General features: G+C 39.3%; 3 protein-coding genes across 5 annotated transcripts in view; 2 read left to right on the forward strand and 1 right to left on the reverse strand.

Annotated features, from left to right (window-relative positions):
* syne1b (spectrin repeat containing, nuclear envelope 1b) overlaps nucleotides 1-6,910 on the reverse strand; it is an 83,330-nt gene extending 76,420 nt beyond the window's left edge. Inside the window, 2 exon segments of the mRNA XM_038729144.1 lie at nucleotides 5,231-5,532; nucleotides 6,781-6,910. Of these exon segments, the coding sequence (XP_038585072.1) occupies nucleotides 5,231-5,297 (67 nt within the window). The 5' untranslated portion in view covers nucleotides 5,298-5,532; nucleotides 6,781-6,910.
* A 2,522-nt stretch (nucleotides 6,911-9,432) lies between these two features.
* On the forward strand, nucleotides 9,433-11,860 carry myct1b (myc target 1b). Its single transcript, XM_038729143.1, has 2 exons — nucleotides 9,433-9,590; nucleotides 10,764-11,860. Exons 1-2 carry the CDS (start codon nucleotides 9,536-9,538, stop codon nucleotides 11,264-11,266), a joined length of 558 nt encoding a protein of 185 aa, XP_038585071.1. The 5' UTR covers nucleotides 9,433-9,535; the 3' UTR covers nucleotides 11,267-11,860.
* Nucleotides 11,861-11,995: 135 nt separating this feature from the next.
* Nucleotides 11,996-26,603, forward strand: tulp4b (TUB like protein 4b). 3 transcript variants are annotated; one of them, XM_038729110.1, is made up of 16 exons: nucleotides 11,996-12,428; nucleotides 13,136-13,401; nucleotides 14,913-15,182; nucleotides 15,728-15,856; nucleotides 16,163-16,324; nucleotides 16,723-16,903; nucleotides 16,997-17,104; nucleotides 17,208-17,374; nucleotides 18,137-18,361; nucleotides 18,515-18,749; nucleotides 19,651-19,792; nucleotides 19,941-20,085; nucleotides 20,418-20,511; nucleotides 20,594-20,737; nucleotides 20,880-24,295; nucleotides 24,610-26,603. In XM_038729110.1, the coding sequence occupies exons 2-16, from the start codon at nucleotides 13,384-13,386 to the stop codon at nucleotides 24,724-24,726; spliced, it is 5,553 nt and encodes a 1,850-aa protein (XP_038585038.1). In that variant the 5' UTR covers nucleotides 11,996-12,428; nucleotides 13,136-13,383; the 3' UTR covers nucleotides 24,727-26,603. The 3 variants fall into 3 exon arrangements, with proteins under 3 accessions (XP_038585038.1, XP_038585040.1, XP_038585039.1); XM_038729112.1 differs by having other exon boundaries at nucleotides 19,651-19,774; XM_038729111.1 differs by having other exon boundaries at nucleotides 11,996-13,401.
* Nucleotides 26,604-27,464: the final 861 nt, after the last annotated feature.

Consider the following 27,464-nt stretch of genomic DNA (forward strand, 5'->3'; position numbering starts at 1 on the left):
AAAAATAGTCCTGTGCTTGTGATTCTATTATTACTGCTCTATAGACTGCTGGCCCAGAAAAGCTATTTGGGTTAAAATGGTTAGAAGTAGCACCATTAAAATGATGTTGACTGCTGTGTGGACTGAGAACAAAGAGTTTTTAGAAATACTCCAATTATCATTTATGACTAATGAAACTGGTATGTTAACAAGGACAAATTAAAAATAAAAACATTAACCTTGTAATTAACTGTAACCATTTAAATATAACACTTTTTAACCCTTCAACACCCACCCACCTGGAAACAACATATTTTTAGGGTTTCAGTAGTATACTCCAGAGTGAAGTGTACTCATTTAATTTTTATCCCAGGGCGTTCTTTTTAAAAATAAATACCAAAAAGACAAGGGTCTTATTTATCTCTATACTGCTAGCCATACATATGTTACATGTTTGTATCCATGTAACATTCACAGTAACAGTCCATGACAGCCCTAAAAATAGTGCTGACCTCCCACAAGCACAGCCGTGGATGGTAAAAGGTTATCGCAAAATAATGTTTGTTTTGCTTCTCTGTTTAGAATAGTAAGTCAACCTTATTGCTAAAGATTTTACTTGTTATTCTAAACGCCCAGTGCCAGATAGGTCTAACCCAGGAAAAATCCCCTGCTGCAAAGGAAGTGATGTGTTTTTGTTTCCATCAGAGGCGACTAGGGCTAGATATAATCTATTTTTTTCATTACTAACGCCAATAACTGCATTTTGCTCCTGATACTGAAACAACAGGCGTTTTTGATACCTTACATTGAAATATATACACCAGTTTCTCTACAAAACTGTTTTTTTCACTCTTTTTCAAAATAAGCTAATGTTCTTAAATGTTGAATGTTGTCTAAACACAAGCAGCTCAGCTCTGCCTGAATTAAATAATCATAGATTGGTTACATTTGGAGCTTGAAGGTTTATTTATGACCTTGGAAAAAATTCCCAACACAAGGTCCAACTTTCTTGCTTCCGAAGCAAAGCAACTCCATCCACTGAGGAAGGCTAGGAGAAGTGATTACAAATCTGACAAAGCATTAAATGCCAACTTTTGACACTTTTTGATACTCTGTGCTACATACACAAAATAATTGAGGTTTAATACCACCCCAAAAAACACTTTTTAGGATATAAAAAGGAACAAAAAGAATGTATGAAATAAAAAATAAACCACTTAATAACTTTCCAGGTTTTCTTGATATTCCAGCTGCTCAGTCTCAGCTCCAACTAGCTATTAAGGAGCTGTCCAGAGTCCTGAACTCCGTTAGATGGTTCACTTAAGTGTAATAAGATGTATGTATGTAGGTCAGGTCTGGATATACTAACTCTGACAAGCATAAAATCCTTATGTAAAACAGCTCCCCACCATTGTCATTATGTCTTAGTCAATTGATTTAATTAAGTCTGATGTAGTACTAGTAGGTAAGTGGCAATTAAAAGTGGTTAGCCCCAGCAACAAACACCATGCAGAGCATCAAACCACTAAAGCATCTGCAATTCACAAGAGTAATGGAGTACTTAAGATGATCTTAGGACAGATGATGCCTTTGGCAATACTGCACTGTAGGTGCTTGGCTTCATTGGCCTGTGTTGGTCACCTGGGAGCACTGTAAAAGCCCACTCACTCTGCTGTTTTTCCATTTAGTCGAGAGTAGCCCCACTTTAGCACCGACAGCCCAACAACAATCAGACAGGACAAGAAATGATTCTGTAGCTGTCCATTTTGAGATGCTTGGCACCAAGGATTTAATACTTACTTGTTTCCTGGTCTTCACAACAATATGACAAAGATAACAAATAAAAGCAATATCCCATAACATAAGACAGGGTTTGTTTTAAACCACTCCCTTCTGTAATAATAAGTATTCAAAACAGTCTTGGGCAGCTTAGTGTAGAGTGGGAATTAGGCTCTCTGTCCATGAGATCATATCAGTGTGATGGCTCTGTGTTCCTGGCAGCTGTTACTGACACTGTAAAGTAGTGGCATCTCTTACAGATGACAACATGCATGCTTGTCTTTCTTTTCCTTGCTTTTATTCCAACTGTGATGTAACTACACCACCCCCTTGGCGAACACAGATTTTTAACAATGGGTGTGCTCTAATGGTTCTTGTTGTTTCAGCTTGTAACCTTTTACAATAAAGCTAAAACCTTGTGTTACTGGCTGCATGTGCAGAGGCTTCATTTTTCACAATTTTGTCATTCTGAAGACTTAACATAAAATGAATGAACTGAGAAAATAATCCTTTGTTGCAGCCCTTATGATTTTCCCTTTCATATTGCATCACTTCATTACTTATCAGGAAGAAAAGAGGCTAAAAACTACGTAACATTTCACATTTAATTACTGCAAATTAGAGAAAAACCTGTAAGTAGTAGTAAAAAGGAAAGATTCATGAAGCTTAGAGTAAGTTCAATCAGGAAGACTATCTTCATGCTTATCTATTTATTATTTACTCTCTGTTCCCGCTTTCAACTCGATCAGCTGACTGAGGGCGTAGACTCTTTCAGTTCAACCAATCAGATACTGCCACAACCTCTGTGAGCCAACCATCTCGTTGCTGTCAAAGTTTAAAACGGTTCCTTTCTCTGCTGCTGTCAGATCGATGCAACCCTCCTCCACCCCATCACTTACCAGTTGATCCTTCTGGTGAGCTCATCTAAAATCCCGCTCCACTTCTCATACATCCTGATATTCACCCCTTCACCACTACCTCCAGTGTCTAGAACCCATCGTGGGGGATATTCCTATACAGATCATGGCATCACTACCCCCTCAAAATAACATCACAATGGAGTCTAATCACCAAAGACATTTTACTTTAACTTTCCGATCTCTTTGTCAGTACATTTTACTATTCTTTAAATTAAGTCTCTTCTGATTGAAAGAGGCTTATATTTGTGAGTATGTGACCAGGAAGGGGATTCATCACACTATGAGACGTCACCGCAAATGCTTCACCAGCTGCGTTTCTTCATATCCTGTTTGACACATGGTCTCAACTAAAGTGAAACCCACAAAAGACCCACAAAAGCCTAGGCACAATGAGAGCAACACGCTTGTCATGCACACGCCATCAGGCAGCTAACAGACATCAATTGTACCCGGAGGGCATCTAAGGCCGCAAGGTGTTGCTACAATAGTCTTACTGCACTGAACTAAAACAGACAAATACTACTATAGCATGATGACAGCAACAAGCTGAAACAATTATTTTCTGTTAGATTGGTTGTTCATAAGTTTAGGAGGTTTCTTTTAATACACAATGTAGACTACTACAATCAACACTAGCAAGGTGATCAATGTGTATTCACAAGACTACAGATTTCTTGGTGTTAATACGTAATTCATCCACCCAGATGGACCATTGCTCAAGTCAAAGAGAGCCTGAAGAAACCCCCTCTGCAGGATACCTTTACTGACAGGAAGCTGCGTTTGATTACCAGTGAAAAAAGCAAAAAGCCCAGGCTACCTTGCTGCTTGTCATTTACAGAGCACCTCAAAACGCTGGCACAATAATGTCTTCCAGATGTGACCTGACACCAGATTCCACTTCCTGACATAAAACATGCAACAGTGACTGGCATTTTGCATTGCAAATTATGCTATTTGTGCACTGTTGAGTGGAACTCCACCCGCACAGTATTAAAGGTACCTGATTTTTATGATTTTGTAAGGTAGGTCAAAAAGATAAATTTAGCAATTACACTTTGAGTGAGCTTATAGTTCTTCAGGCCAGGGATTTTCTGAGACAATACGAGGGCATCACAATGTTTAAGACAATTAGATAACACCGAAATGACAGGTGTTTTTTGTCATGACACATTTCCTGTTCCTTGTACTTAGAATATATTGATATCAAGTTAATGGAAATAGCTGTGCACTGCAAAGGAAACCAAGACTCTAGAGCAGGAACTGGGCAGCGTTGGCACAACCACAGACAACTGTTTCATAACATCAGTCGCTATGGTAACGAACCATAACGTGTAAAATTTCCAGGTTTACAGTACACCCAGAAATACATCTAAACTGAGCCGAAGTGGATGCCAGAATCGACCACACTTGTGTAGTGATGGTAGTTGCCTAATGCCCTTGTAACAAAAGGGGAACACCAACAAAGCGAGACTCCTGCTATCGATCAATTCTCTTACCAAGGGCAGAAAGGGTGTCAGGTTTTAGTCTTGTTCAGTGCATTGTGCATTCATGAAGCCATAGTTGTTGTGACTCAGTATCCCATGTCAAGACCATATTAAATGTTCCTGATGATCCATGGCCTGCCTAGTAAATAATAAAATTAAGGCACTAACTCTTAATCAATGACTTGGATAAAGACTTATTTTCTCAGAAGTGATCAAATAAAGGGGCAAGGGTTAGCCTATTCCTGTATAAGTGCTAAAAGCACTCATAAAATCTGATTTAAAGATGTGAAGACAAAGTGATCAAAGCAGAGCTCGGATTCATGTCTTGAGAGCAGGAATTTCACAAAATGTTTCACTGAATCAAATGAATCATGTTCCTCTAAATACCTTCTTAATTACTCTATCTAGGCCGCCAAACAATGTAGTCTAGTATGTCTTTTTGTAGTTTGGTCACAAGATTTCGCAAGAATGAACATTCATTTTCTTATTATTCCAAATATGATTATGTGCTATCTTCGGAAAAAATAAACCTAGACAAAAGGCCATGTGCATATTAAATTAAATTACCCAAATGTGTGATTCTATAAAGCTCTCAAAGGCTACAAGTGATTCAAAGTGCTTGAAAACAGGCCAGTTATGCAGTGTAGGATTGTAACTTAGCATTATTATAAGTATTAAAAAACATACTTTACATTGCAATGTGTTAATTTAATAACTCTTTCAGTGTTTACCAGCAACACAGAATGCAGAGAGACAAGTAAAATTAGGTACACAGGGAACAGACAGACCCTTAACTGGAAGGATAAACCATTCTCATAATCCTAGTAAGCAACAATGGAAATAGTTTAATTTGAATGATACACTTTCTAACTGTATGTCTAAATGCTCCTATGCGAGTAAGTGTGTGTGTTGAGGTTTGTGTAAGCATGTGTGAGCATCCTGCTTGCAAAAGCTGGCAAACTTCAGATGGCACGCAGCCCAGGCATTGAATCAGCACAATATTACTGTGCAGCAGCGCAGCAGGAGAGAATGTCCATAACCCAGCTATGGAAGAAGAATGACATTTACCTTGCAGCTTTTGCATCACATTAGCGATGTCCACAGACCCTCGGCCGAAGTGCCTTGGAGAGGCCATGTTGTCTCGCTGCAGCTGTATGACAAGGTGGGTCACTGATGCTGAGAGCAGAAGATCCTTAACAACTGTCCTGAACGGGACATCCCCTCTGCCCCTCCCTCTCTATCCTCCTCTCTCTCTCACTTTCTCTCTCTCTTTCTAATCTCACTGCAGGACCAGGTCCAATTGAATCTCAGGTTTCATGCAGGGATAAGCAGGTTTACTGTCCAATAGAAGCACTTCTTCCATTCAGTGCCTGCAAAAGAGAAGTATGTTAAGAGGTTTTCAACTGAGGCCACACACTACACTGTTTTGCTCACCGTTTATTAACTTATCAAAAGTGTATAGGCCGCATTTGGGGACCAACTAAGTTATTTAACTTTTTTCTTGTTCATAAACTTATTTTCATGTTGAATGCTTATATTAAGACCACTGTAGGGAAGTTTTAGTTTCTTACAATTTGCATCAATTATTGAAAGAGTACCACGATGTACATGTGACTGTTTACATTGATACTTTTATGCTTTTACTGAAAATTTCATTGTTTTTTTAATGTTGTTTTTCCTCTTGTTTGTGATTTTGCATTTTCTTGTGTAACTACTACTTGTTACCCCTCAATACTGTTTGCATACCACTGTAGACAGGGCCTTCTTGCAAAAGCGTTTGCTTTCAGTGAGTTTCCCACGTATAAATAAAAGTGAATTACCCTAACTAAGACAACAAACTAAGTGGTGAGTCTTTTTGTACATGGTGACAAAAGAAGTTGTGTAGCCATTCAACAAGCCTTTATCACAGAATTTTACAGACTTCATTGACTTCTGTTGACACATACAAGGCAGCTGACTGGTTGCTATCAGCTCTCAATAAGTATCACGAATAAATGAAGACACACGTATAAATATAGACATACAGCTACACAGAGATAACAAAGATAAGCAAACATTAACACAAAACTATAACTAACAGGAACAACCACACAGTATATAGCCTACAAGTAAAATGGAAAGTGAATAACTATAAAAATGTGTAAGAATAAAAAATTCAACTGCATTTCTTCTTGTGCTAAAGTATAAATACATTAGCACTTTAATGACAGTCAAAAAGGAAGTAAAATTGCAGAGTGAGAAAATGTCTGAATTAACTCAAAAAATGACAAAGTTAGCTACGCACAAACGTTTGCCTCCAAATAACATGTATACTTGTTATGCACATTTTAAATTATCATACAGATATTTAACACGTAACTAGAATTTATCAAACAAAGTTGGAGACCTGTATAGCTACTCCAATGATGTGGAGGAAGGGAGTGAAGTTAGAATATTAGCGCCAGTTCAACACGAGAGGAAGTTCCTTAAACGCCACAAACTCAAAGGAGAAGTAGCTTTAAAGCATCAACGCTCACAAAAATACTAAATTGACGCTTGCGTAAGTAGGACCCTAACCCTAACAACCAACAAGCACACATATATCAATGAAATCCAAACTTGCATACATGTCATCTTACCACTTTCATGATAAGCTCACAGAGGAAGTCGCTCTGTGTTGCCTTGTTGCCAGTGGTAACGGTGAAAATGAAACATGGTGAAGTGACGCGAAGCAGCAGTCGTGAAGTTTGTAGCCACAAGAAGTGCGCCACGCTGCTGGCAGCAAACTGCATAAACTAGCCTACTACAGAAGGAGGGGTCGGAAATGTTTGGTCTAGTTCCTGTCCCCTTAATTTTTAGGGACAAAGGGGCTCATTCTCTGGCTGAACAGTGAGGAATTCCTGGTGTATCTCTCTCTCTCCCAAGGTTTTTGTGGCACTTCACAGTGAGTTTATAGCGACCTATACAGACAGTTTTGTGATATTATGTGCAGTAATAATAATAATAATAATAATAATAATAATCTTTATTTGTAGAGCACTTTTCAAAAACAAGTTACAAAGTGCTTTAACAAGTGTAAAGACAATAATACCCAAGAGACAATAATACAAAAACAATACAAGATAAAAGCATGAAAACATTGAAAAGACTAAAATACACGTTTAAGATAAATATAAAGTTAGTAAAATACAATAAAATAAAAGGGATAAAAAAGGGGTAATATCCTAAAATGTAAAGATTACTCTGCTAATTGAAGAAATTCGAGTCACATAAAAAGGGTAGGCTAACGTTACCACTTTCTGAAAAGGTAACCTACCCTTTATGTACAATTGAGAAGCTGTAAGTCATGGAAGGTGTAGGTTCTAGCCTATTCAGATCCTTTAGGCTATTAGGCTAAGCAAGTATCCATACCACACTTTGAAAATACTCCACTGACAAATAAAAGTCCTGTATTCAAAACATGACTTAAGTGAAAGTATGTATCAGCAAGTAACAAAAGTAAGTAGGCCTACTCATTGAGCAGAAAAGTGGTCCCTGTCAATGTGTGTATGTTGCATTTTACTGCTGTAGATGTTTAAGGTTGTGCTAGTTTTAACTTACTTTAAATACTGCTGAGTAGTTTAATCTACAGCAGTGCATCATAGTCTATAAGATCATCCCATGCTTATAGCAGCATGTATCTCTAAAAAAGTAAACTTTTCATGAGCCCTGTTTTCAGTTTTGTGATGATGCATATTCCAGCTAGTCCAAGCTGGATTTTAAAGAATTCTCTAAACCCATTAAGGAACACATTCCTTAATGGGTTTAATTCAATTTCTCAAAAAAAAAATCAGCAAATTTAGATATACAAACAATTGTAATCTGAAAACTAAAGCTGTTAGACAACTGTAATGGATTTTTTCTCTGGTGTATAGCGGAGTACAAGAAAAGTTGCAAAAAATTGGCAAGGCACAAGTAATGTACAAATACCTTGAGTAATGTGCTTAGTTACATTCCACTACTGGTTGAAACTAATCACTTTATTAATGGTTAATAAATAATTTACTAATGCCTTATTGATCAGGAATAAGACATTGGGTTGTGGAAAGTCCTCTTCCAGCATGGCACTTGCTTTGTCCTTTCAGATAGTTCTTTAATTAATCAGGAAGATTAGAAAAGGGGGGGAAAGACTGCAGACCATCTGGACCCCAATTTGTGAAGTCACATGATCACCTTCTATTAAACCAGCAGGTCTGCAGTTAAAAATGTTATTAAGTTTGTAAGTTTTTAAGTAGTGATTTGTGATTGTGATTTGTTGCAGCCCTTATTCATTGCATGGGGCTCTTATCCTCTTTGTTCAGTAGATAAAGAAATGGTAAGAAACGAAGCTCCAACTGGTCCTGAGAAAACTGAATGGACGCATTCAATATTATACAAGCAACATGGAGTTTGTGATATTTGAGGAAAAGCATGAATTTCTGAAAAAAAGCATGTTCTTGCCTAAACTGTGGAAGGCCGGCTGGTGACTTTCTCAAGATTGTATAATTAATTAGCCACATAATAACTTAAAGTTTCCCATATCAATCTTCATTGTAAGTACTTTAGTGCCACCTGCTGGACTTCTTTGTGATATGAATATCTTATTATGATTTCTGCATAATTTTCTGCCTAATCTATGGTATCCTTAATAAAATTGGTTGGGGAATTCAAATCAAGAAAAGTGCTTATAATTATGTATGTATGTATGTGTGTGTACGTGTGTGCGTGCGTGCGTGTGTGTGTGTATGTCTGTGTGAATAATAAAGGCCCTGCTATATTACAGTCTTTGGAATAGGTATAAATCAGGTTATAGAAAGGGAGTTGTTGTAAATTGTATCAGCTGTTGAGCTGCAGAAGGCTGATTTGTGATAATGTCAGCCCAAAGACCCTGCGGACATAGATGAAGTGGGAACAGTGCAACAATTGAAGGAAATCCCCATAGAGACTGAGAGCTTGATAGCCTGCAGACTCTAGTGGCTTTTCATGGTTTAGCTTACCCAGAACCATATCAAGACACTTGGTAAAAATAGTTTTTATGTCAGTAGTAAGGTTGTATTTAATGGTTTTGATTTCTTAAAAGTCAAGCACAAGAAACACGTCTTTACATAAACCAATAAAGCCATTGTTGAAAAGTATTGATCCTAAGGAAATGATGCAAAAGGAAACAACCCTGTTTCCCAGTGTTATGTCCCACACAGATAAGCAATGCACTTGCTAATTTTAAAGCCAGTGAAGGAAGGAAGCATGACAGCAAAGTTTCCACCATACCAAACACTGTGGAGGAAGAAAAGCAAAAAGCCTGTCTTGGAAAAAGCTTAGTGTTGGTCTGTCTGCTCGGAGTCAGTGTTGAATCGAACACCAGCTTATGGTGGAATAATGGCACATAATGAAACACATCCCTTTTTGGAGATACTAAAATCATTTAATCTTGGTGAGTTGATCTGTGTTTGTTTCTTGTAAAGAACTAGGGACTATTTTCTAAAGCTGCAATGTAAGAGTAGCATGTTGTATATAAATTCAGTTGTAATAGCAAATAATAGTTGTAATAACAAATTTGATTTTCATCTCCTTTCTAAGGACTACTGCAACTCATTATTGTCAGTCTGATGTCTCTGCATTTGGAAAATCGACAAATGAGCTCTGAATAAAGCACTCAAGTAGTTTAGGGCCAAAATATCTTCAGTTAAAATAAAAAATATAAACCATTCAGCCTACTAAGAGGGTCTGTTGTTGTCCACAGAATCAAAACAATTAGTTTGTGCCACATATTTGGAACAACCTTCCAGAAAACAACTCTTCTATGTTCTTTTAAATATTTAAAACCTTCCTGTTTGCTATTTCTGTTTATTAAGTTAAATTTGAGGCTTTTTTATTTATATCTGTCTTTGCACTGTAACATTTCTCCCTATGTTTCTTCTGTTTTATTCCATTAATCTTATTTTTTATCTTCTGTTAAGTTGAATTCTTTTCAAATCCTATTTATATACACCATGTTTTTCTTTTATATCTTATCTAAACGCCTATTTATCTTATGGGAAGCACTTTGAATTCTCTTGTTGTGGAAAGGTGCATATAAACTTGCCTTGAACAACTTTTTGTGAGAAGTCAGGAAACTTATGTAGTATATATCCATTTAAAGCACTGTATGACACAATTTTAGGAACAATCGATTGAAACAAATAATAAAAAGTCATTTTTTTAATGCCTCACACCAATGATATGGTCAGTTTGTGTTTTAACACAATGATACTATGTAGACAGTGTACCCACACGCAGGTATGATGTAAGATTTTATATAACATTGTGCCCAGTATAGCAGTGTATAGCAATAGAAAATCAATAAAAATAACCTTTCTTGAAGCAAGTCTGGCACATAGGAGATGTACTTTATTCAGCTGGTGCAACTGCTCCTTGTCTATGCTAATAATATTTTATTTCAAACTTGAAACACAGCTGAAACAGCCATCTGGGGATATAATCTTCCCCATTTTTAGATCACCACAATGCATCCTGCCTCACATTCTACTAAACATTTCCATCCATTATTTTGATCCCTCTGTACTTCCCCTTTTCTGACACTCTGCACTGATTTCTTCCTTTCCAGGCGATATGATTCTAGCATTCTGTTTATCTGTTCTTGTGGGATTGCTGCTGGGTGCTTTGGTCTATGTTCTGTTAACCTGGGCATCCAGACGCCAGGCCACCGCCAGGATCACCAGGCGCTCCAAAAAGAGATCTGGCACTTCACAAAAAGACAACCCTATGAGCAACCAGCTAGGCCTTTACAGAAGCACTTTTCTGAGTGTCTACAGACAGCCTTCTCTGGAGCCAGTGGGGCCACTGGGGAGTAAGCCTGGCGTAGAGACCTCCACCTTTCGCCCACTGCCCAAGAGAAGCAGGGCTGGCCTGGAGATGGGAGAGGACACTCAGGTCGCCGTGCCTGAAGACACGGCAGCTTCGAACTCATCAGATTCAGCATCCCTCGTGCCAAACAAAAGACATTCCTTCTGGTTGGGCAACAACGGACTTAAAGGTTTCCTGCCCTCACAGACTCCCCCTCCTGCATACGACAGTGTCATCCATGCCTTTGAAGAGACTTGCACTTGAATCTGTCGCCATCAATACAGCAATAACTGAAAAAGGAGAACTTCACAGGACTTTCTGGTTGTGTTCTGCTCTTTATAAGGGACAATGTTCTCTGCATATAGAGAGATCAGACCTTTTCTGACACTTTTCAGTCTAAAGCAGTGTGTACTTAATTGAATATCATATTAAGAGATATAGATTAATGCAGATAACAATCCTTTTTATTGATTAATTGCCTTGTTGGTTTATCCATTAATCAGTTAGTTTCCCCAATAGAATGTCTCAAAATAACATAAAATACCCAACAAGGTTTCACAGAGCCCAATGTGACTTCTTCAAATTCCCCAAATATTACATATTTCATGATGTAAAATAGAGACAAGCAGTAAATCCTAACACTGGAGACGATACATAAGCAGATGTTTGGTATACGTTTTTGCTCAATTATTGGACTAATCATTGCAGTTCTAATACAGATGTTTCCATTGCAGAGCATCTCATGACCCACCATACACTCCACCAGTTGAGAGACACTGGTGTTAAAGAGAGTCCAAGATTAGCTTTTACTCTGATCACATGAAGATCTAATATCACAATAAAGATTTAATGATTTTATTCCAGTGCTTGTGATTTTGTGCAATAATTAGAAATCAGCTCATTTCTTATATGAGTGGATTTAGTGTGATCACAGATTACTTTTATGTGAAATGGAGGAAGTTGAAATTAGTTATCTAATTAATAATGCTTAACACTGTGGTAGGACGGTAGGACAGTCGGTTACCAACACGTTCTTCACGTCAAGATATTGTGTCCAGAATGTCACTTCAACTTACATTACAAAGATGGGGTGCGTCGTGTGAGGATGCCATTTTCAAAGAAACCCCCTTTTGGGGTGCAGCAATAAATCTAGTATTGATTACAATTGTATTCATATCAGAATGAATAGAAATTTGGTTTAACTGTAGATACTTACCTTCAGTGATTCTTGACATGCGTATATTGCGTGTTAGTGCTTTCGTTTTAACTGGAATTGAAGTTCTGGGTCCATTTTACTTGCTACCTGCCTAATGGCAACCCGTTTAAAGCCACAACCCCAAAGTGCGCCAGCGGAACAGTGCCCGGCAACACGACCGCATTGTTCGCCGATACTGCCTATGGATTAACGTTGTGAAAGCGGTGTCAGGTACGTAAAACTGCATAATGTTTGACCATATCACCTGATTGATTAAAGCACAGCTTTATTTTTTCGCCACAGCTCATTTGTCTGATCAGCATTGTCTAATTCAGAATGCTGCATGCGGTCAGAAAGACTACAAGACGCCTTTGAATTAGAAATTAAATTGATGTGATGTATTGAGAGACCTTCAAAGAGGAGATGATGGGTCGTTTACTTCGACTTTTATTGGATGCTGTTACTCTAGGCTACATTCTTCAAAGCAAGAGGGAATTTAATGTTTTTAACTGCTGTTTGATTGAAATGTTGCTACGTTATTCTTATTATCTGCGTTAGAATAAATTAATTGTGTTTTTCATGTAGAAATTCAATATAGGAGGAGTTCACATCCTTGCCTGACTGCTCGGGTCTTTGACGTAAAATAGGATGAACGGACAGTGTCAGTACCCATGGAGACAGCGAGTGCACTGATGCAGTGTTGCTGTTGCATAGAGACTGAGAAAAGCTGTGAATTTCAAGGTTGATGCACTGAATGACAACGCGGCTATTTTAAGCAGGAGTCTATCTCAAGCTCTCTATCTTTTAGATTACCTTACTTGTTGAATAACGTGTGTGTGTGTGTGTGTGTGTGTGTGTGTGTGTGCGTGCGTGCGTGCGTGCGTGTGTGTGTGTGTGTTGCTTTTTTATCCGTCTTTTTTTCTTCTTCATTGCATCAGGATTACACAACTCTCATGAGCCACATCGGGAAGACATGGGGTGGGCCACTGTCATCAAAGAAGGCTCACATCAAGTGCAGACCTGCTTGATTTAAATGAATGCAGAGCTGGACAACATCTGGCTGTATGATGCCTTTTACTTCCCCATAGGTTTTATTGTAAGTCCCAAGAGAAGATCAGCTTTTACCCTTCAGTGCATCACCTGAATGGAAATATGGACACATTCAATGGAGGATTTTTGACTCAACATGCCCAGGAACTATGAGGTATGTTAGATCAGAAACTTACAGTAATTTTACAGCTTGGCCATATTTTATACATATTATGTAGTCTGCTTGCTAGAAGGCCAGTCAGTATAATCTCATTCTGTGCAGCCAAACATTATTCAGATTAACAGAACTTGATTTTAAATTTCAGAGGAGATCCAAAGTTTCCCAAGATAGCAAGTCAGTCAAATATGTATAATGTAATGAATTATGCAGCCAAAAATATGTCTTGGGTTATCTTACTCGTGTAAATATAATGTAGTTCAATAAAGAGATGAAACAAGAAAAAAAAGACTATGCAATAGAGTCAGACATTGGAATAAGATTATTTTAACCAGAAACTTACTTAAGGGGAAGTAAAATGGCAAAGCTGTAAGGGATGTGTTTGATGTGTAAATAGATAAACCTTACACAGATATTTGTAATCGGAGAGTTAGCTTCTCCAAACTATACATGGGAGTATTTCAGTAGTACTTTAAGTTTTAATTTATGAATCTGTACAAATAAAAGACTGACTGTAGTGATGATGTCATCTAGAGACAAATCCTGGAGCTGCTCCATAGACGGTGAATAATAGAACAACAGCTAGAACACTATGATCAGCAGCCATGGTGATTTTTGGTTTTAAGGGCACATTTAGTGATTCACTGTTGCAAGCTCTGCTCACCCAAAAGATACATCATTTTAATGGACTGTTTCAAACAAAGATCACATGAGCCCCTTGTTTCAGTCACTAATTTGATGTCTGTGAACCAGCTCAGGTGACGCCCAGGGGTATCTGTGCTGTAGTTATAACTTATAATGTTCTACAAATTATAAGTTATTGGTGGTTTTTAGAGGTGTTTTTTTTTTCAACATGCAACTTTTCAACTTTCATTCATCTTGATGATTCATGTCTTGGTCACCAGTATATGCAAAGCTAGCGGTTGCATTTGTTTTGACAAAACAATCTCACCACAAGATCCATTTAGTGGCTGGTCTGGACCTTATGGTTGTATCAGTTTGCCCAGTTGACATGGAATCACAGGTGTTGAAATCTTTTATTTTTCTGAGCACTTTAAGGACTCCTCGTCCATTTTGGCTTAAACGTTGAGATTGAAAATTCATTCTTGACCTTGGAAACAGTGATCTGCAGAATAATCTCACCACAAGGTTAATTTAGTTGCTGGGGCTTTTGAGCTTATCACACAATCTTCCTTAGCAGATGGAGTCAGCACAAGGCACAAGAAGTGAGACTGTTTCTAAGGTCATGAATGAACTTTTAGTCTCGACTATTTCATGGTTTGCTTTATTGTACGTCTTCTTATGGTTTCCCTGCCTGAGTACCCACAACCCAGCTTCCTGCTGACCATTTCTACAGCCAACAGTCTATGTCCTAAATGAACGTCAACGTTTTAAGTAAATTTATGAAACAGACCAACACAAACTGATAATGTACATTGAATCTGGTCAACAAAAAGAAGTTGTATAGTGCAGCTTCAACTTGTCTCTTCCTCTGCTTTACCTACCAGCCTGGTCACTCAGTAGGGATGTTGGCTGCCGTGGAACATGGTCCCATCCTCTGCAGCGACTCCAACATCCTCTGCCTCTCGTGGAAAGGCAGGGTCCCCAAGAGCGAAAAGGACAAGCCAGTGTGCCGGAGACGGTACTATGAGGAGGGCTGGCTCGCCACAGGGAACGGGAGAGGAGTTGTTGGGGTGACGTTTACATCCAGTCACTGCAGGAGGGACAGAACCACACCTCAGAGAATCAATTTCAACCTGCGAGGACACAACAGCGAGGTGTGGTTCTGACTTCGCTGTCTTTTTTTATGCAATATATTTTTATTTATCAAGAGAGTAAAATACATAAAGAGCAATTCCACGGAATTTTATTTTACTTTTCTCTCTCATTTTCCCCTCTGTGTTAATCCCCTTCCCACTTGGAACTCGTTCTGACAAAACTGACTGTATTTATATCTAACTCCCTATTACAGAATCATCCACCATGATCTAAACATCAATATTTGTTACAGTATAGAGTAATAGGTCATAGTATGTTGTATAGAACACCTGACATATGTATAAGGTATGTCTCGGCATGCATTGTAAAATACGTACTGTATATTTAGCTCATCAAATATATCTCTTTACAGACTAATTTCTTAATTTTCTCTGGATGCTGACTTTCCTTCCAACTGTAGTGGGCTTAGAAATCACTTTCAGCCTGAAATGCTTTTTTAGCACTGTCCTCAGCTCATACTGTCTATTAATCATGAATGTTCCTCTGTGCAGAAAGCCACCTCTGTTTGCGAAAAATAGTAACAGTGCTTTTTGGGCTTTTGCAGGTTGTCTTGGTGCGTTGGAATGAACCCTTTCAGAAGCTGGCCACTTGTGATATGGAAGGAGGTATTTTTGTATGGATCCAGTATGAAGGAAGATGGTCTGTAGAGTTGGTGAACGACAGAGGAGCCCAGGTAGACACTTTTCTGCTATCACTTAAAGACTGACTAAAGAGAATGACAGTTTTGCTGCTGAGTAGCAGTGACATGGAAGCCTTGAAATTATAGATTTAAAAAATGATCTGGGGCGGTTTGCCAAATAAAATGAACTTGACTTGTCATTCCAAATATATATCCTGGTATATATATTAACACATAAAACATCTGTAATGCAATTGATGACACATAAAAACTACACCAGAAAGTACTAAGACTTATGTATTATCTTATGTCCAGTATATATACACAAATGTCTTGAAGGTGAACATTTATTTACTCCAGGTGAGTGACTTCACTTGGTCACATGATGGCACTCAAGCCCTCATCGCCTACAGGGATGGCTTTGTATTAGTTGGTTCGGTCAGCGGACAAAGACACTGGTCCTCCGAAATTAACCTGGAGAGTCAAATCACCTGTGGAATCTGGACACCTGATGATCAACAGGTACACATGGTCTGGTTGAGCTTATATTAATGACTTTTTGTATTATTTAACCTTAAACATAAAATAGTCATCTTTAAGAAGAAAAATTACTTCTAGGGTGAGGTAATTCCCCCTTGATTCAATTGCTATCCTTAAATACAAGATGAGATATATATATATATATATATATATATATATATATATATGTGTGTGTGTATATGTGTGTGTGTGTGTGTGTGTGTGTATGTATGTGTATATATGTGTGTATATATATATATATATATATATATATTTCATCTTGTATTTAAGGATAGCAATTGTATATATGCTTTTTTCAGCACTTGTTGGGCAAGTATTTGATGCTCCAGAACATTTTCATCATGTCATCCATTAAAGTTTAATGTTCAATGTCCCCACAGGTCTTGTTTGGTACAGCAGATGGTCAAGTGATAGTGATGGACTGTCACGGACGAATGCTTGCCCATGTTCTGCTACACGAGTCTGACGGGATTGTGAGCATGTCCTGGAACTGCCCTGATTTCCTGGTCGAGGACAGCACAGAGAGCGACACGGACTCTGATGACAATATTCTGCCATTAGGTACAACAATTTCCCCCACTGCTCATATGGCAGCTTGCCACCTTGTGTTGGCCGTAGAAGGCTAATGTACTTAATTTTCTTTGTTCTTCCAAGTGCGGCGAGTCAAGCCTTTGTTGACCGTCACCTTCTTATCAGGAGATATCAGTTTAATGAACAACTATGATGACCTCTCTCCTGCCATAATTCGCTCAGGGCTGAAAGGTATAAAAATGTTTCGCTGTGACATTTACCAGTATGCTCATGAATTTAGTTGTGATCATATGAGCCATAACTCAGAAGGTTTTTTCACCCCTTCTCTCCACAGATGTTGAGGCCCAGTGGTGCTCCCAGGGAGACCTCCTGGCTGTGGCCGGTATGGAGAGACATGGGCTTCCTCCTGACTCTGCCTGCTCGTCCATGATGAGAAATGCCCTTGTTAAGTTCTATAATGTCCAAGGAGAACACATCTACACCTTGGAAACTCCGGCACAGGTTAGTCCTGCATAAATTGAGGAATATAGTAGCTGTCTTGCTCAGCAATATGGAATAAAATGAATACCACAATAACCACAAGACTTTCAATTAGAGCTCCACCGAAGTGGGATTTTTAAGACCACTAAGATACCGATTTTTGAGGAGGAAAATTCACAAATCACAGATATGGCGGCTGATATAGTAAATGTCTGAGCTGAATGAAAATAGAATGTGGAACGTCCACCAATTTTTTACCAGTATGACTATGCAAAGGTACTTCTTTCCTAAACAAATAGGTGTTTTTACTTAACTTAAAGTTAAGTTAAATTAAATTGATTGATTAGAAAAGTAACAAGTCACCATAGCTGTGAAATAATAAATGCAATGAAGTAAAATGTGCAATGTTGTGTATTTACTTTCCAGTATTGCATCTTACCAACTAGTTCAACAGACTCAATCCATTACCTCACCGTCAATTAAATTTTAAGACCAAATCATAACATAATCTTGGGGCACTTTCGATATAGAGCAGATCGACACCGATGCTGATACATTTGCCCATATCGGCCTATAAAATTGGCCGACCGAATTTTATTTTCAATATTTGTTCAAGCATTAAAATTATCTATTAATTTCTGTAGTTGATGATCATCCAACTGGATGCAAAGTCCATGTGAGCAGTCTGTCCTTGTTATATGAGTGAGTTACGACTTCATTGCCAATAAATGTTGATTGTTGATTACTGCAGGAATTCTTTTATTGTGAAAATTTGTTTTTCAGAGACCCATCACTACCATCTGTTGGGGTCACAGAGACTCTCGTCTATTCCTTGCATGTGGACCAGCACTGTATGTGGTGCGCGTAGAACACAGGGTGGCCAGCCTCCAACTTTTATGCCAGCAGGGCATCGCCAGTGCCCTGCGAGAGGAGAAAGACGTGGGGAAACTGAACATGCCCTCACTTCTCTGCTCTTATGTCACCACTGCTTTCATACCCACCATCAAGGTGCAGAGATCCCTGATTAATTGCTGCGCAGTAACAGTCATAGACAGCTTCATACCAACTTTGTTGCACTGTGATATAGCAAAACTGCTGAATGAGAAATGTTTTTATTTAAGTGTCCAGCAATTCTACAGCCCTTTCCTCTCTTTGTTCTAGCCCCCAATCCCTGACCCCAACAATATCCGTGACTTTGTGAGCTATCCCACAGCTGGGAATGAGAGGCTCCATTGTACCATGAAGCGAGCAGAGGACAGCCCTGAGGCAGGCGGACCCTGCTACACTCTCTACCTAGAATATTTAGGAGGACTGGTGCCTATACTCAAGGGAAGGCGCATCAGTAAACTGCGGCCTGAGTTTGTCATTATGGATCCAAAAACGGACAGCAAAGCAGGTGGGATCCTCATAGGGTCTTATACTTTTTATAGGGACAGTTTCTTTGATAGACAGTAGTTCCAGTGAAAAATGTTTATAGTGAGGTTTGTGGAATATCCAGAGTAACCACAAATGAAACTCCATTACCTCCACATCTGTATTGGTTTCATAGGCATATATCTCAAGACCACAGCTCATTTATGGAGAATGTGGCTAGTGAACTCCTGGAGTCACCATGACAACAAGAGAGGGATTTCAATATATAAACACTAAAAAAATATCTTTTGATACATATTTGACAGATGCCAAGAGAGGAGTCAGGATTATACTTGGTATTTTATTTTTAATTTAACTGTGTATTTAACCTTAGAAAGAGCAGCTGTTTCCCCATGCTTCCGGTGTTTATACTAGGCTAAGCTAATCAGCTGCTAGCTGTAGCCTTACATTTAAAGGATATTATCATGGGAATGGTATAACTATTGGCAAGAAAGTGACTAAGAATATTTCCCAAAATGTTATTTAAAATCAGGATTGTGGGCTTTTGAAAAACTGAGAGAGCCTACATCTGAACCAAAACGACCCATGAGAAAACAACTAGACTCATGGCACAAGTCTACTGCTACTAATAGTAGCAGACATGCCTAAAGCTCTTGTCATCTTGAAATAAAATCTGGACCTGGTTCTCTTTAAACTTGTGCTCCATTTTAAACTGCACTTGTCATTCACCTTGAGTAAAAACAAATAGACTCTTGCTCTGCGCTGACGTAACATGGTCTAAGGCTTGATACAGGAATAGCCTGTACCATGACCTAGCTGCACCAGTGTTGCATTTGGCCGGTGGTAGTTTAATGCCATGTTAGTATGTATGAGGACTTGACTCAAACTCACCTTCTCTGTTTTGTGTTGTTTGTATTCTCCAGAGGAGGTGTGTGTGAATCCCATGATCTCATACACTGACAGCTGTAACTGCTCTGACTCCAGTGACATTGAGTTAAGCGATGAGTGGGTTGGGAAGAAGTCACCAAAGTTATCCCGAGGAAACAGGTCACCCAGACATTACATGTCAGAATTTTTTTTACACATTACACAGGCCTGAACCACAGAGTGTTTGTTTATAGCATTTGTTTCACCATGCTAATTAAACTTTTATAAAAAAGATATTTCAGAGGAAAAGGTAATTTTTAAATTCATCCTTTACTTTGTGTCAAAGGATGAATTTGGAATCGAGAAAATCTCCCAAACTTTCACGCGCACACCAGGAAGGCCAACGCTCGCCACGGTTGCCAACAAAGAAGCCTCCGGTTCGGTCTCCCAGTCTAACACGTCGAGAGTTTTCAATGGATGGGATTACAGAGGTATGAGTCTGCATAATCTGCTAATCAAACCTTTGTACCTGCATTAGTATTCTGTCTTGTATGTCAAAATAATCAAAATGTTCACAATAAAATTATAATGTAGGAGTGCTAATAAGTAACTGTTGTGTCACATTAGACATCTGGAAAAATGGTGATAGGCAAATTATTTTTTTTACCTAAAATGTTCCTGTTTTTGTTCCTCTTCTTAAAGGTCCAAATCGAAACAAACAAAAAACATGTAATTGTATTATACTAATACATTTTAGCTCTCTTACAACCTGATATATCACACCTGTATGTCAACTCCTGATTCCATTTCTTCTGCTTCAAAGCACAACTACCTTGCTCAAGTAACATCCAACATTTGGGGGACCAAATTCAAAATTGTTGGACTTGCTTCTTTTCTCCCCGCCAATCTTGGTGCAGGTAAATGTCACAAAAACCACACATATACATCATGTTGACCATTCTAGTGAATTTAACAGTGACCATAACTTTCTTGTTTCAGTGATCTATAAGACAAGTTTGCTTCATCTGCAGCCGAGACAGATGACAATATACCTTCCAGAAGTGCGAAAGATTTCTCATGACTTTATGAGCCTGCCTGTGTTCAACCCTAATGTGTTCAGTGAGGATGAGGATGACTTACCAGGTGTGAATGAATAAAAGAACAATATTCTCAGTTCAGAAGCTTACAAAAATAATTAGAAATTAATAATTGCATTTATTTTCAATGCACCTCATTCAGTGTGCTAAAGGTCACTTACACAGTTCTCCTCTGTGTTTTTATAAAGTGATGGGACCATCTGGAGTAGCAGGAGACAATCCTCCCTGTACAGTCAACATTCCCATTGCTCCCATCCACAGCCCAGCTCAGGCTATGTCTCCAACTCAGAGCATCGGCCTGGTTCAGTCTCTTCTGGCCAATCAGAATATTCAGCTTGATGTCCTGACCAACCCTACAGCCACAGCAGCAGCTGCAGCTGCAGCGGCAGCAGCTTCTGTTCCTGTTACTGATCATGGGCAGGATGCAGTTGCAACACCGTACCCAGTGCCAACCAGATACTCAAACCCTGGTCAGGTGATCTTTAATGGGCTAGAGATGGGTCCGCTTCTTCCTGGTACTCTTCCTCCACCACCTCCACCTCACCATCTCCCACCACAGCCTCACCCACAGCGGTCTCACCCACAACAGTCTCGCCAACAGCAGTCCAAACAGTTACAACAAATGCAGACACAGCAGCAGCAGAAAATGCATCATCATCAACAACAACAACAACAACAACAACAACAACAACAACAACAACAACAACAACAACAACAACAACAGCAGCAGCAGCACCAGCACCAGCAGCAGCAGCAGCAACACCATCATCAGTCACAATCACAACAACAACAGCAACAACAACAACAGCAGCAGCAATTACAGCAGCAACATCAACAGCTACAGCAACTGCACCACCAGCAGACGCTACTTCAACAGCAGCAGCAACAACACCAACACCAGGTCCAGCAACACCAACAAATACAAAAAAACCAACAGCAAGTGACCCCCCAACAACTTCAGCACCAACATCAAATCCAACAGCAGCAGCAACAGATGCAGCTGCAGCATGAACAGATGCAGCAGCAGCAGCAGCAGATGCAGCAGCAGCAGCAGCAAATCCGGCAACAGATCCAGGAGATGAGGCAGCAGCAGCAGCAGCTCCAGCAGCAGCACCAGCAAATCCAGCAGCAGCATCAACAGATGCAGTGGCAGCACCACCAAATGCAGCAGCAGCTGAAGATGCAAATGTCGCTGCCCCCACCTCCGACTGGCTATCCAACCATTTCTTTACAGCGGCTTCATCTTCTGCCTCAGATTGGCCCTCCTACCACTGAGCCTGGGCTTGACAGGGGGGAGCATGGACACACTCTTAAGCCAAGTCTGCCGCGGATTTTACCTCCCTTCAGTGACGCGGATGGATCTGTGGAGATTCAAATGAGGAAGGTGAATCCTCCTCCTCCATACCCGGGCACTGTAGTGTCTGCAGCGGTGGCTACAGCCGCCACTACACCTCAAACTCTTGTCACAAACTGTGACAGCCCAAATGTCCTGGCAACAGACCCCTGCCTGAAGAAGGATGAATTTTTGCTTCACCCTGTCACCATACAGTACCCAACACCTTTGGGATATGAAAGAATCACGACCTTTGACAGCAGTGGCAATGTGGAGGAGGTTTGTCGGCCACGCAGGCGTCTCATTCGCAACCAAAATGCATATGCTGTCCATGGCTCGGCCACGCTCAAAGTCACTTCCTCTGAGAGTAAAAAAATTCAGCTTCCCTACAGTTCAGCAACATTGAGCCGTCTGTCCGTCCCTCGCTACTCAATACCTAGTGGAGACCCTCCTCCTTACCCAGATCCAGCCAATCAAGTAACTGCTACACTTCCACCTCCCCAGAGAATTGATAGCAGTCTGATTCATGCCACGCTACGCCGTGATGGCAGGGACATGGGACTCAAAGTGCCACAGATGATGGAAAGCTCAAGAACTCTTCCCACCAAGGCTAAAATGAACAGTGCACTCGCACTTACCTACCAGCAGAGGCTGCCCACTGCATTGTACACATGCACACAGTGCAGCAGTAACAGCAGCAGTACCAGTGTCAGTGTTAGTGGTGGTGGAACTACAAGTAGTGGCATTGCAGGTGGAACAGTGGTGAGGCAGGACTTCCCACCAGGGAAAGGAGCACATCACAGCACCATTATTGTGCACTCCAAAGGTGCCTCACCCCTGGCATCTCAGTCATCGTACAGTCTGCTGGGTGCTGTTGATAACAGCAGGGACAGAACAGTGTATGTTAACTCTGCCTTTACTGAAGATGAGACTTTAAATCAGCAGTGTCACCTTGAAAAATCTGTCCGTCAGCTGACTCTTGGCGATGTCAATTTGACAGTTAAACGCCCTCCGCCTTACCAGTGGGACACCTCCACCACAGAGGAATTCTGGCTCACCCCAGAACAAACAATGTTAGGTCCTCCACCAGGACCTCATAAACCGCCTCAACTCATCATCAGTCAAGCTCAGCACTTGGACATGACTCGGCTACCGTTTGTCCTCACGACGAAACCTCCAACAAGTCAGAGCACGAGCACTCTTACTTTCCCATCAGGCTACCAGATATCCCTTTCGCCTTTTCCTCCAGGTGTGGGTCACAGTGGTCCTCCACTTCAGACCTTACAGAACCCTTCACCACAATGTTCTCCAAATGAAGTGGTTGCTTCAGTCCCTTTTGCTCAGCAGGACCCCAATTTGGTATTGCCACCAGGTTATCCTCCAAATCTCGCTAATTTGGCCTGCTGCCCTCTCCCTCCAATGTATCCAGGAGCCAGCTCATGTGCTGGACTTCAGCTGCACCCTGTCAACCTTCATCCCTGGAATCCTTACCCCTGCCCACCTCCCATGCAAGACCCTCCAGCACCTCCCCTCCCTACTAAAACTCATCAGATTTTAGAGAAGCCGATTCTCTCCCCACCTCCTCCTACTGTGCCGCCTCCACCACCACCTCTCCCTCCTCCTCCTCCACCTAGTGAGCTACCACCATCCAAGAGTACCACAGAGGATCAGGCAGAGTCTGCCAACAACTTTCCAGAGCCATCATCCCTGAATGAAAGCCCTGTGCCACAGGAGTCAGATCGCTTCAACAAGAAGAGCCGGAAAAGACTGGACAGCAGAGCAGAGGAGACCAACATGACCACCGTCTCTGAGGGCAAATCCAGAAAAGAAGGGCGTGCGCTCTCTGACTTCAACACTCTGATTTCTAGCCCAAGGCTTGGCAGCAGAGAGAAAAAGAAGCCCAAGGGGCAGAGAGAGCAACTCAATAAAACTAAGAAGATGAGTAGGACCACAAATGAGTTCCAGGATAGCTCAGAGAGTGAGCCAGAGCTGTTTATTAGCGGCGATGAACTCATGAACCAGAACCAGAGTAGTAAGAAGAGCTGGAAGAACAAGCGCAGCCTGCGAATGGCGAGTGAGCTCGAGGAGATAAAGTGCCGCAAGGCAAATGAAAGAGAGGACCGTAGTTTGGGAAGCCAAGGATTTGTCTATGTCATGGCCAATAAACAACCATTGTGGAACGAAGCCACCCAGGTCTACCAGCTTGATTTTGGAGGTCGAGTCACGCAGGAGTCAGCAAAGAATTTTCAAATTGAGCTGGATGGTAGACAGGTAATATGATAAGAAATCCTAATGTTTTTTGAATGTTCATTGGCTTTAGCTTTTCAAATGTGATGGTTTGCTGTTTTTATTATTTATAAGTATTCTGAATATATTTGGGTTTTGGACTGTTGGTTAGACAAAACAAGCACTTTAAATATCTCACTTTGGACTCTTGGGAAGTGTGATTGGCACTTTTCACTATTTTCTGACATTTTATAAAGAAATAAAAACATGAATGAAAATAATCATTAGCCAGAATTTAATCAATAAAAAATAAAAAACATGCTTTCTGAATTGTCTTCCTGTTTTCTGTCTTTTTTTAGGTGATGCAGTTTGGGCGAATTGATGGCAATGCCTATATCTTGGATTTCCAGTATCCTTTCTCAGCAGTGCAGGCATTTGCTGTTGCCTTGGCCAATGTGACTCAAAGGCTAAAGTGAAAAGGTTATTTTGTGCTCTTGTACGCTAATACAAAAGAAGCCACACTGGTCGTACAGTCCATTCTGTGGGGCTATATCTGGGAAAATGTCAGTGCTGTGGTGGTTCTTTTTGTAAAGAATAGATTAATATACAAGTTGGCCTTGCACATACAGATCATTTTACAATCAGTCTGTTGAAGGCAAAGTCAGTCTAGGTCAGTGGTCATGGAGGCTGGAGACCAATTACTCCATAATTTCTAGTTCATATGAATGAATGAATGTACTCAAGCTAGATTTATTTATTATTCAACTGTTATTTTGCAAAGTAAAAAAAATTCAACCTTTCCTGGACAACAAAAAGTAAAATAAATTGGAATGGATTTTAAAAGCAGTTTGGAGGGTTAGTACCACATGTGGTACCAAAGACACCTTCCCTCTCTTAAAATGATGGCTACATTTTATTGATTTATTTTATGTTTTATGTTAGGGATCTTAAAAAATAGAATATATCAGAAAATATCTACATTGTGAAGTACGGTATCACTCAAAATTGCAAATAAATGTTCACAAAGCCATACCATATCTGATACAAACACTGCACTATTCACTATTAAATTCAGTTTTAAGTTTGTAAATAAATAAGTTTAGTTATGAATATCAAACTGTTTTTTCTGATATCTGCATTTGTATCTTTATTCTTTATTCAAATTACATATGTTCAAGGCAATGATTGTCTATTTTTTGTTGTTGTTAAATGTCCTCTACATTATGTTCAAATTGCCGAACATGCAATAGAAGAATATATTGATTCTGTAACTGCAACATGAAGAGTTGTGTACAGTTTACCATAGTTTGTATATTTTCTATTCATGATACTTCTATGAAGTTGTGCAATGAACATAGTAAATCTTATTATTTTGGTCACAATATTGCAAATCATTATTCAGTCAGAGCTGTTATGTTCTGACAATGTATTGTTCATTTTTTCAAGTGTAAATCTACATGTTCCTTTTCATTACCAAAACTCCCCTCTACTGACTACTAATTGTCAGTAATCGTCAACAGTAAGTTTACTTGTGCCATAAATAGCCAAATATTATATGCATTTGACTGAAAGTAAGTTAGTGGGGAAGGTGGTGGAAAATTGTTCCATCCTAAATATTAAAGATTTGCATAAACAGAGATCCTCTCTATGAATCTCACACTTGGATGGCTCTGTGTTGTTTTCGTTGGTTGTTTATGATGCTACTACATCAGTAGTTTGCCTTGTTGGAAATCAGTGCTGCTTTAAATAGATAGAGCTCGTGTGCAATAATGCTACCTACATAGAACTGATGTTGTACTTGCAAAAGAAAATAAAAAGCTGCCTGCACTGTGCATTTAGTAAATGACTTGACATCATTATAGGCTATGCTTAGAAAAGTGTGTGTATGTGTTGCTAATTTCAGTAATTTTGTATTTCACCTTTGCTTTAACATGGTACCAAGAGTTTTTTGATGTTACAAAAAAGAATGAGAACAATCAGCTTTCAAAGGTATTAAATACAACATTTTCATAAGTTGCTTAGATTAACAGTTTGTAAGAGTGAGATTCATGTTGATTTGGTGCTAATGTATAAAGAAACAAATGTTAAAATGTTTGGACATTTGTCATTTGCTAAGTAGAGAGAGAGCTACAGGAAAATTTAGTGCAGAGTGTTTTCATTTAGAGCTTTTTACAGCAATGCAGCTTCAGAGACGTCTGCTTCAGTGTGTGTCACTTATCAGCAGTACTGCCTAATTAATAGTTGGTTGCCTAATTTTTTTCTCTCTTATTTTGTGAAACAAATATGATATGACCATAGGTTTACATGGACCTATAGGCTGGCCAAAATCTAATAAAAACTACATTGTTCCAAATGTTTTTGTTGTCATTTCCAGTTTTGCTCTTTCACTCTCTGATAGAAAGTCATACCAGGAGCTTACACCAAAGGCTTCCTCTTTTAGTCTGTTTTGCAGTTATTAAAGGATCAAATGAAGTAAAAAATAATAATAATTTACATAAAATACAAGTCTGTATATGTAAATTGTAGAAAATGTTCATTGAACAAAATTTTATTTTGTTGTTTGTTGTAAAATTAAACACAAATGGAAATATATTAATACATTTTTATATTTTAATATAATCAGTTTCATTATTATACATTACCTTTTTAATTTACAAATATTAATATTTTATTTTAATGACTTTGCTAAAGTGGTGGTGATTATGTTATAGCATAAAACATAACTAAATTATTATTTTTATTACATAAAAACTGCTGTGCCAATTAATAATTCTTTCAAAAAGATAATAATAAATAATAAAACAATAAAAACCCACAATAAAATATAGTGATTACACTGTGGATTAGGATAGTTGTTAAAAGCCCTTTTTAAAAGGTGCTGCCTTAGGTTTTAACTGAGGGAAGTGGTGCCTTACATCTTGCAAGCAGGGCAAAAAAGTTATACAAAGGGTCAAAAGCATGGGTGTATAAAGGAAAGTCAAGGTAATGAGGCCTGCAAGCATTGATAATGATGATATATAAGCTGTGTCACAGGATTTTTTGCATCAGTAACATTATAATAAAAAAAGTTTTTTGATTCAAAGAAGGCGGTGTTTGTAATGTTAGTATTTAGCCTGATTTTATATAATATTGTGAGGCACGCAGGCAGGAAGGTTCTATCACAGCCAGTAGCCACCGGAAGCTGGCTACCGGGGCTTTTATTTTGAATACAATG

The sequence above is a fragment of the Micropterus salmoides genome, unplaced genomic scaffold, assembly GCF_014851395.1.
Source record: "Micropterus salmoides isolate LMB-PRFRI ecotype aquatic unplaced genomic scaffold, ASM1485139v1 Ms_hic_scaffold_19, whole genome shotgun sequence".
Taxonomy (NCBI): Eukaryota; Metazoa; Chordata; class Actinopteri; order Centrarchiformes; family Centrarchidae; genus Micropterus; species Micropterus salmoides.

What these genes read in the sequence shown, in the direction of transcription:
- myct1b (XM_038729143.1), top strand. Translation starts at nt 9,536, where the DNA reads ATGGCACATAATGAAACACATCCCTTTTTGGAGATACTAAAATCATTT. An exon ending in ACTAAAATCATTTAATCTTG is followed by an intron (nt 9,591 to 10,763) that starts GTGAGTTGATCT and finishes CTTCCTTTCCAG; the next exon opens with GCGATATGATTCTAGCATTC.
- tulp4b (XM_038729111.1), top strand. An exon ending in TGAACGACAGAGGAGCCCAG is followed by an intron (nt 15,857 to 16,162) that starts GTAGACACTTTT and finishes TATTTACTCCAG; the next exon opens with GTGAGTGACTTCACTTGGTC. An exon ending in AAAAACGGACAGCAAAGCAG is followed by an intron (nt 18,750 to 19,650) that starts GTGGGATCCTCA and finishes TGTATTCTCCAG; the next exon opens with AGGAGGTGTGTGTGAATCCC.